Source organism: Cladophialophora yegresii (genome assembly GCF_000585515.1).
Source record: "Cladophialophora yegresii CBS 114405 chromosome Unknown aczIN-supercont1.1, whole genome shotgun sequence".
NCBI classification, from domain to species: Eukaryota; Fungi; Ascomycota; class Eurotiomycetes; order Chaetothyriales; family Herpotrichiellaceae; genus Cladophialophora; species Cladophialophora yegresii.
This window is the reverse complement of record NW_006913045.1, coordinates 4,259,555-4,268,578: the sequence shown is the minus strand read 5'-3', so window position 1 is coordinate 4,268,578 and position 9,024 is coordinate 4,259,555. Positions and strand designations below refer to the sequence as shown.

General features: G+C 56.6%; 5 protein-coding genes across 5 annotated transcripts; 3 read left to right on the top strand and 2 right to left on the bottom strand.

Annotated features, from left to right (window-relative positions):
* Window positions 1-524: 524 nt before the first annotated feature.
* On the bottom strand, window positions 525-2,902 carry A1O7_01530 (uncharacterized protein; the record flags this gene model as incomplete). The annotated part of the gene is made up of 3 exons (XM_007755567.1): window positions 525-2,182; window positions 2,235-2,800; window positions 2,880-2,902. 3 exons carry the CDS (start codon window positions 2,900-2,902, stop codon window positions 525-527), a joined length of 2,247 nt encoding a protein of 748 aa, XP_007753757.1.
* A 556-nt stretch (window positions 2,903-3,458) lies between these two features.
* On the top strand, window positions 3,459-4,190 carry A1O7_01529 (uncharacterized protein; the record flags this gene model as incomplete). Its single annotated transcript, XM_007755566.1, has 2 exons — window positions 3,459-3,590; window positions 3,642-4,190. The coding sequence occupies 2 exons, from the start codon at window positions 3,459-3,461 to the stop codon at window positions 4,188-4,190; spliced, it is 681 nt and encodes a 226-aa protein (XP_007753756.1).
* Window positions 4,191-4,578: 388 nt separating this feature from the next.
* On the top strand, window positions 4,579-5,441 carry A1O7_01528 (uncharacterized protein; the record flags this gene model as incomplete). Its single annotated transcript, XM_007755565.1, has 2 exons — window positions 4,579-4,828; window positions 4,891-5,441. The coding sequence occupies 2 exons, from the start codon at window positions 4,579-4,581 to the stop codon at window positions 5,439-5,441; spliced, it is 801 nt and encodes a 266-aa protein (XP_007753755.1).
* Window positions 5,442-5,479: 38 nt separating this feature from the next.
* A1O7_01527 (uncharacterized protein) lies at window positions 5,480-6,521 on the bottom strand (the record flags this gene model as incomplete). The annotated part of the gene is made up of 2 exons (XM_007755564.1): window positions 5,480-5,814; window positions 5,867-6,521. 2 exons carry the CDS (start codon window positions 6,519-6,521, stop codon window positions 5,480-5,482), a joined length of 990 nt encoding a protein of 329 aa, XP_007753754.1.
* Window positions 6,522-7,130: 609 nt separating this feature from the next.
* Window positions 7,131-8,672, top strand: A1O7_01526 (uncharacterized protein; the record flags this gene model as incomplete). Its single annotated transcript, XM_007755563.1, has 2 exons — window positions 7,131-8,221; window positions 8,279-8,672. 2 exons carry the CDS (start codon window positions 7,131-7,133, stop codon window positions 8,670-8,672), a joined length of 1,485 nt encoding a protein of 494 aa, XP_007753753.1.
* Window positions 8,673-9,024: the final 352 nt, after the last annotated feature.

Sequence of the window (9,024 nt, the reverse complement as noted above, 5' to 3'; positions counted from 1 at the left end):
GAGGGTAGTCAGCATTTTGATTGCTGTCGTGCCGGGGATCTAGTCTTTGGTGTTGATAACTTGCAGATGTCGATTGAGACTTACTGAAGGGATGGGTCAAAGTCATGGAGTTTCGAGATCAGGAAGGAGGTCGACGGGGGGGTTGTGATCCGCTGTACTCCTAGCACATGCACTGCAGTTTAGGGCTCTATGCTTTACACTAGCTCGCTCACCACGCGCTCCACGCGTACTTGATCAGCTTCATTTTATTGAACTTGCGATGTCGTGGAAGGAGCAGCCCAAACGGCTGCCATTACATACAATCATGGCTCCATAGCTCCATAATCCTCACATACTCATCACCTTGAAGATACCACCATAACTTACATGCGAGCATGCCATTGCGTTTTCTACTCGTACGGTATGGTGGTCCGGATTTCGTGGAGCTGGCTTCGAGAGGATCAGGCAAGAAGACCTTACCCTCTAGAATATTGTCTCTGACCTTGGGCCTGCATGGATCTTCTGTGTGAAGAACCTTTCTGGTCTCATACCTCAAGGAAGCCATTGCCAAAGTCTGTCATCAACATCCAGCTGCCGTCGTCGACTATATTGTCAGGCAACCACCGCATAGGAGTTTCAATGCCCGTGTCGACAAAATCCGACATGCTGGGATTGGTGTAGGGACTCCCATTTGGCCCCAACTGTTGCAACCTCGCGTGGCCGTCATACTGATATGCCGTACTGTTCGGTACGTTGAGCGAAGGAGCCTTGTTTGAGGTCTGCCCGTGTACTTGTGGTTGTTTTGCACTCGACAGGGATGCATGGAACTGGGGGTTGCTGCTGCCAATTTCTGGGGTCCAAACCGGAAGAGAATCCGATGCCGGCGGCGCATGGGAAGGGGAGCTCCCACTGGTCTGGGCTGGTCCTGTGGCAAGCTCGATTGCGACACCCGCACTCAGTTCGTACGAACTCGATGGCAGCTTTGGGAGTGGAGAAGCGACAATGCCATGGCCACGATGGTCTCGCGAGCTTTGGATTGCGCCTCGCACCACCTTCTTGTCCGACCACTGCCTGAGCAGCTGCAAAATGACTGCAGCACACCTTGCGGCTGAAGGTGTCGCACCAGCTTGTCGCAGCACTTCTAGGCCAAAATTCAACCTCACACTTGCTTCTTGAGCCAAGACGAAGCCATTGCTGTTGCTTCGGCTACTCGATTCGTTCTCCTTCAGGTCAAGGACGTTGATTGTGCAGGCAACAAACATGGTATACGTCTGCAGGTACGTGATGAACCGGAAGCCGAAACGACGCACGTGCAGAGTAAACAGCGAGTCGATCATCTGGGCGGCTGTTGTGCAGAGATCCCTTGCTCTCCGGGACAGTGTTCGATAAGGTCGACACAAGAGTATCATCGTCGCATGATATGTCATATTGAGGAGCAGGATATGGATAGGCGGACAGAGAACGGCTCTATCTCCGATCGAGACGAAGAGACCGTCAGGAAGAGTACTTGACCAGTCTTCAAGCTTCTGGATGGTGTTCTCGAGAAAAGCCAGCAGGTGGTCTTGCTTTGACTGGTGAGGTCGGCAATAGAGACTACCCAACACGCCATCGATGATGACGCACAACTTGCAGTATGCGCGGAATCGGGCACTCCCGAGCGATTTCTGCTCCGTGAAGGCTGCCATGGATTCTTGCTCCTGTCCCAGCACTGGTCTCCATGGCTCATCGTCTGTCACCTGGCCATCAATCAGGGTGTCTTTGGAGGGAAGGTCGAGCGTGTCATGGATGATTGGAGCTCTGCCAAGACATAAGCTCATGGTTTTGTCCCACGTGAAGCAGCTCCAAAACACCTGCAGTCGAAGTGCGAGCTCTTCCTCGGAAAACTGCCGGGCCAGATAGCTCATCTGCTTGGAGTCAATGTGGATCCCAAGATCGCGCATCATGCGGAAGGCCATGCCAGAATACAGCCAGCCTTGCGAGGTCCTTCCACAGCCGCATTCCCGCGCTGAGAGGATCAGCAGGCCTTGTATTGTGGGGATCGAGCTCCCTCTGTCGATATCATTGGGAAGCAGCTGCAGCGCTCTGGCCGCAAAATGATTCCCCAAGCTTGGGGATTCGAGCCTCGTCGAATACCGTGCAGCTTGGGCGAGTACGGCGCATATCAGAAATGGTGTCACCCACGGCCCGCAAACGAACAGGTCCCCTGTTCCGGGTCAGCGTTTTCTCCACGACATTACCACCGTCGAGATGCGTACTCAAGAATAATCGCCTGTTGAGGACCAAATGCAGGTGATGGGCCCAGCACCAGTATGCGTCGAGCAGGTGGTCCAGGAATTCATTGGGTATCTCAGACAGGACTTCCGGTGGCCCAGGTGAATAAGTGAGTGCATTTATATCTGGCGTGGTGTAGATTGTGGATGCGGTCGAGATGTGTTGGTATTGGTCTGTCGTATGCCGTCCGCCTTGTTCTGCCATACCTTCGTCGTCCTCATCCCCCCGAAGATCAACATGGTAGTGGCTTGTCTTGCCATAGAAGCAGATGCGCCCGTCCACGCCTACCGAGGCTTCATCGGGCGATTCACGTTGTATAAGTGGCGGTGACTCAGTGGCATCAACATCCTCACCCTCGTCGAGCCTATCCTTCGGCTGCCGTGTGTCCACCGAAGCACGTCGTGCGCGCTCTGGCTTGATCCTCTCGAAGGGCTTCGGAATCAAGGCTTCGCGCTCTTCAGTGCTCGTACTTAGGCAAAGCCTTTCAAATCTATCCTCGAATGCTTGGAGGCGTTTCTCGAGCGAAATGGCATACGCAAGCGAAGGTCCTCTATTCGCGCCAAAGTCAGGTCAGCACCAATCGATTCGCGTGCAGTCGCTGGCAGACCTGTCATATTCACACGATTCACCTGATGCAATGCACTTGTTGCATGTCGGGGTTGCTCCATCGCAACGTGCCTTCTTTCGTCGACAATTCGAGCACGCGAATCCATATCTCCGCGCTTGGTGATTTCTCTGCTTCCTTTTGGAGCGCTGACTTGCAGCATCCAGCCTGTGGTCCGTCATACCTTGGCTGTGTTGTCCGGCTGATCGCGATGGCTTGCCTTGAGGACGAATGTGAATTTTTGATAACATACGTCTGCATGTCAAGTTCGCACAGGGTCCAGGTAGACCGGCTCCTATTCCGGTTGCAACCCGGGGTAGGCAAGGGGGCTCAGCCTCGTGACGTGTGAAACGCCCGGAATGGAGGGAACAGTGCGGGGATGGTAGCGTCGATCTTCCCGGCATCTCTCCGGCGAAGAGGAGGGAGGCGTGCGTAGAATCGCCGCGGCGTCAAACAGCGGCGGTGGTGAGAGGCGTCTCATGGCCAAGCACCTTCGTCTGTGTCACGGTTGGGTATGCTCAGGGCATAGCTACAAATGACCGATGCCAACTCTGGCCGACTGTTGTGACTCTGCATTGCAGACAAGGCAAACTCAGCCACGAAGATGGCAGACTTCGAGCCAACGCTCGAGCGACTTCAAAAGGCATACGACAGTCCTGAATATCAAGAGGGTCTCAATGTGGCGTTGAGGAAGGCACTCAGGCTGTATGCCACAGCTGCGGGGCTAGATTTTGTCGTGAGTGGAGAATAATCCAACGCCACTCACGGCCTACTGATAGGGGAGCAGCAAGATAATGCTGGAAACATTCACATCTGGCAGCATGGACGTGATCGGGATCTGGCAAACATTGCAATAGCATTCCAGCTGGACGAGAATCGGTCAAAGGCAGCGTGCCAGAGTGCCTTCCGGGTCTTCTACGAGCTACAAAGAGAGAACTTGCTGTGCGGCGTCACGTTGCTTGGCTGGACCTCTGTTGGTGACGAGTACGTGGGACGACATCTCTGGGAGGGCGCAGGCTTGAAAACCCAAAACCAACCTTCCGACCGCGAAGTCCAACAATTTCCAGACTTTGCGGATGTATCGGCGTTCCAGCTATCTGCTATCTTCGAGGTTGTCGAGGAACAACAGGAGCAGCTGCAAGTGGAAGGGGCTAAAGTTCTGGTCGAGCAGATACAGAAACTCTCAGGCCCGCCCACATCTGCCAGGCTGTCTCCGCGAAAGCAATTGCGAGCACCAGCGGTGTGGTTGAGGGGGCCAGGAGCGGAGCGTGCAGCGTGTGAAGCGATCAAGGCGTACAGCAGCTACATTGGAGCTCTGTTTGACAATTTCGACTAGCGGCGCAGACAAAGGTTATTCTATCCGTACGCGACAGGTCAACTGCAGGCGTCGTCGAAGTCTATGTTCGAAAATATGACCTGTCACCCCGTTCACGGCCGTTCAATGCTCGGTGTCTGAGTCTCAGCGGAGAAGCGCGGAGAACGGCAGCGGATGCCGCTCGGCGTCTCAGTTTGGGAGGCACTGAATGACTTCACGCGGTCAAATGCGGCGTCAGTCCGTCCACAGCCTATGGCCAAACTTTCTGTGCGCCGGCTATACCGACCGCGTCATGCTAAGGGACTGTGCACTGTCGTAATATAAGAGTAGCCATGGCTGCCAGGAAGTATTTCTCTCGAAGCTACGAGCACCCAAAACCGAGCCTTCTACGAATACGAAACCGAGCAGCATGGCGTCCAAATTGTCTGCCACCGGCTACATCTCGTCCAACGACAGCAAGTTATACTACGAGACGGAGGGAAACCCTGATGGGCCTACGATTCTGTTCATCCACGGCTTAGGCGGCACAACAAATGCCTATCAGCCCATCGTCCCTGATCTCCAAGACTTCAACATCGTCCGCTTCGACTGGGGCGGCCATGGGAGGAGTCCGACGCCCAAGACCACGAGCATCGAGTCCTACGTGGCCGACGCTGAAGGTATGCTTGCTGTCCCTCGTGGCTTATGCTGGCACGGTGGATGCTGACCAATCCGTGCAAAGCTGTGTTGAATGAGTTGAATCTCAGCAATGTCTACGTCGTCGGTCACTCGCTAGGCGGACTGGTCGCTCTGCATTTTGCCGCCAAGTTGCCCGACAAGGTCAAAGCCTTGGTGCTATTTGGGCCGATCAGCCCGCCTCCAGAGGCTGGTCAGAAGGGGCTCAAGGGCCGCGCCGCCACTGTCCGGGAGAAGGGGATGGCCGCAATCGCCGATACCGTTGTCGGGAATGCTTTCGCTGCTGAATCCTACAAGTCTAAGAGGGGCGAAGTCACCCTCGCGCGAGAGATGCTGACGAGGCAAGACCCCGAGGGGTATGCGCTGGCTTGTGAAGCCGCGGCGAACAGTAGCGCGCCGGATTTTGGCAGGATCCAGGGTAAAGTTGTCGTCGTCTCCGGGAATGAAGACAAGGTGTCAACTGTGCAGGCGGGCGAGACGACCACGCAGAAGCTTGGCTCGAATGCCAAGCAAGAGGTCATCGAGAACGTCGGGCACTGGCACATGCTCGAAGCGAAGGAGAAGGCGGTCGAGATCATCAAGACGACATTCTCTTAGACACGTTTTAGACGAACCCCACAAAAGGTTCGACGATTCTATTGTTCTGCCCGGGGACTGTTGATCCCGTTGGCCTGGCCTGGTTGCAATGTAAAGTCCTCGCCCTTGAAGGGTTTGAGACCAGCAGTGACGCGCATGCCAGCCGCACATGCGCTCCAGTCCAGTGACTCGCCCCCGATGGCTTTTGCCGTCGTCAGATGATTCCAGGCCTGGTCAATGATCGGCGTCGGGGTTGCCGACTCGGCACCTAGCCGTCGAATATATGCCGCGTCCTTCATCCCGCCGGGCAGCGTAAAGCCCGTCTTGCCCGAGAAGGTGCCGTCGCGGATCTTCTTGCCGTAATTGATCCACGCGGCGGCTGGAAACCATTGTTCTGAAAGAGGGCCTGGTCAGTGGCTCCGCGGTCCGTAGGGATACTCACTCACGGATGAAATCGTAGAAGAGCTTCGTGTCAAACCCCGTCTTCTCCGCCAGCGTGAAGCTCTCGGACAGCAGTTCAATCGTGCCCAGGATGCAGTTGTTGCCCAGGATCTTGAGCAGCGCGCCCTTGGAGGCATCCTCGCCACAGTCAATCACGGCTTTGCCCAGCGTCGGCACAATGTACGACTTGAGCTTGTCCCGGCCGTGCTCGGCGCCTGACAGCACGATCAGGAGACCCGCGCTCTTTGCCGCAGCAGGTGGTCCAAACACGGGACACGACATGAAGGATACGCCTGCCCGTGCAGCTTCTTGATGCAGCCTAGACGACGTGGTCGGGTATAGGGTCGAGTGGTCGGCGAGGATCAGGCCTTCTTTCCGTCGTGCTTGAAAGACCTCGCGGCATATTGACAAGGCGACCTCGTCGTTGGCCAGACATGTGTGGATAATGTCGCATTTCTGGGCCAGCTCGGTAATGCTACCGGCTGGTTCGCAGTAGCTGGTCACTGCCAGAGACTCGACCTTGGTCCGCGTGCGGTTCCATATCTGCACCTTGGGGAGGCCTTTCGAATGAGCATGTGTCGCCAGGTTCTGCGCCATCATTGAGCCCATGTTGCCGAGGCCGATGAAGCCAAATGTGACGTTGTCGCTATTAGTGGCCATGCTGGCGGTTATATCCTCGCCGTCACGGTTGAGGATGTGGATGCAGTTTCCCTGATCCTGTACAAGCAGGCTTAGAGGGCCGACTTGATCTGCCTGGAGGGTTGAAGGCCAGGCTGGCGATGTCGCGAGCATGCTCTGCCTGGCCTGATATGTATAGCTTAATTGGACGATCGTGGCATTTTGCCCTCAACACAAGAGCTTCTCGCATCAGACGGAAAACGGCATCTCACCGTGCAACAGTCTGCGCATGATCTTCATGCATGTGACGACAAGGGCAACAGAGGGCGATGCGAGGGGAGCATATACAAGCACATGCAAGCTTTCAGAAACGACTACCGGCATCTCCCCGTTGTTGCTTGTCCAGCAGTTTAGCGGAGACCCCGCATTTATCACATCTGCTGTGTATGCTTCTAGGCCGCGCAACGAGCCGATCACAGGCGGACTATCACCAAAGCGACATGACTCAAATGGCTGGACGATCCATCTGCTTTAAAGGGGTCGCGCGAGGCCTCCTCCTCGTGTGGCAACCAGACGGCCCTGGAGTGAGCTCACAGGATCAGGTTCTCCCGCCGGCCGAATCTACACGACACAGATCCTCGAGCTCCGAGTATGGGCTCCATCGACCCACCGAAGACATTCAGCCCTGAGGAGCTGCCTCCTCCCTGGAACCTGACGCCTGCAGATATAGAAATCGACAACCACAAGGACGGCGACAAGGGCAAGATCCTCTTCAAAAACGTCAACATCTTTGACTCGACCGGCGCGGACATCTACTCAGGAGATGTCTTGATCGAAGGCGAACGCATCAAGCAGGTCGGCAGGGTCGACGTGGCACCCAACGACGACGATACCCTCGTCATCGACGGCCAAGGCAAGAAGACTCTCATGTCCGGCCTCTGTGACGCCCACACGCACCTGAGCTGGAACAACTCGCCAACCCTAGACGGACTTACGGGGCTGAAACTCGAGGAACACGTCCTGTTCACGGCGCAGTCGGCCAAGACGTACCTCGACTGCGGCTACACCATGTGTTTTGGCGCCGCGTCGGCCCAACCACGCCTCGACATCGTCATCAAGGGCGCGATCAAGTCCGGCATGATCCCCGGCCCGCGGACCGTCGCGAGTTGCCAGGAGATCACGACCACGGGGGGCGCCATCATCCCCAGCATCAGCAAGTACGCCGACGGCGAGGACGCGATGCGCAAGACGGTGCGCGAGTTCGTCGAGCTCGGCGCGGATAACATCAAGCTCAGCATGACGGGCGACTATGTCCACCCGACGATGGGCAGTACCGAGACGTACTTTACGCTCAAGGAGACGAAGGCCGCGGTCGAGGAGGCCCACAACCGCGGGAAGAGGGTGTGTGCGCATGCCCGCTCCGCCGCGAGTGTCGTGCTCTGCTGCCAAGCCGGTGTGGACGTCGTGTACCACGCCAGTTTCGCCGACGCCAAGGGCCTGGACATGCTGGACGCGCTGAAGGACCGCGTGTTCGTCGCGCCCGCCATCAATTTTCCCTACAATACCTGCTCCGGCGACGCGATCCCGTATGGCATGACCCCCGAGATGGCCAAGAAGAAGGGGCTCGTCGAGGAGGTCGACAAGGCGTGCAAGGCCATGAACGAGCTGCATAGACGCGGCGTGCGCGTCCTGCCTGGTGGGGACTATGGGTTTGCATGGGCTCCGCATGGGACATACGCGAGGTGAGTCGCCATGATCGGCGGAATGAAGCTACTGTACCTGACACCGACGTGACCCAGAGATCTAGCCCACTTTGTCAACCTCTTCGGGTACACGCCCAAGGAATCGCTCATCGCGGCCACGGCCCTGGGCGGCGAAATCATGGGCCACCCGGACCTCCTGGGCAAGGTCCAACCAGGATACTACGCCGACGTGATCCTGCTGGACGGCAACCCCGCGGAAGATATCGAGATCTTGCAGGACACGTCCAAGATACATGCCATCGTCCTCAACGGGCACGTGCACAAGAATGTCGCCGTCGCGGGGGCGGACGGGCAGAGCGTGACGGCCGACGGCCTGGCGAACAAGCGTGCGGTGTTTACGAACTTGCCGCTCGTGCCCAGGGAGGAGCAGGAGAGGCAGCAGCGCGATGCCAGGGAGAATGGTATCGGGGTGGAACCGCAGGCTGTGTGAGACATGGGTGACACGGATGGGATGGGACGGTACTGTATGTGCGGCGAAAAGTGCTTCGACTGCTGGTGGCACAAAGGAGGCCACGAGTTTCACATAATGACCATTTTCATCGTTGTGTCCTGGTCTACCAGGATGGATAGGTGGACTGTGTAGTAGTTTGAAAGTGTTTTGGCATCTGTTTACGCGTATTATGATACATAGCGATGGTGGCATGGCTTCTGCCTGCAGTTGTACTTGTGTCCGTACTTGTACGTAGCCTGTCATTCTGGACTATTGTACGAGCACGGGCGCGGAGTGCGGCTCCTCTCACGGTGGATTGAACTCCTAAAGTCGCTAGCGGAAGATGCGCATG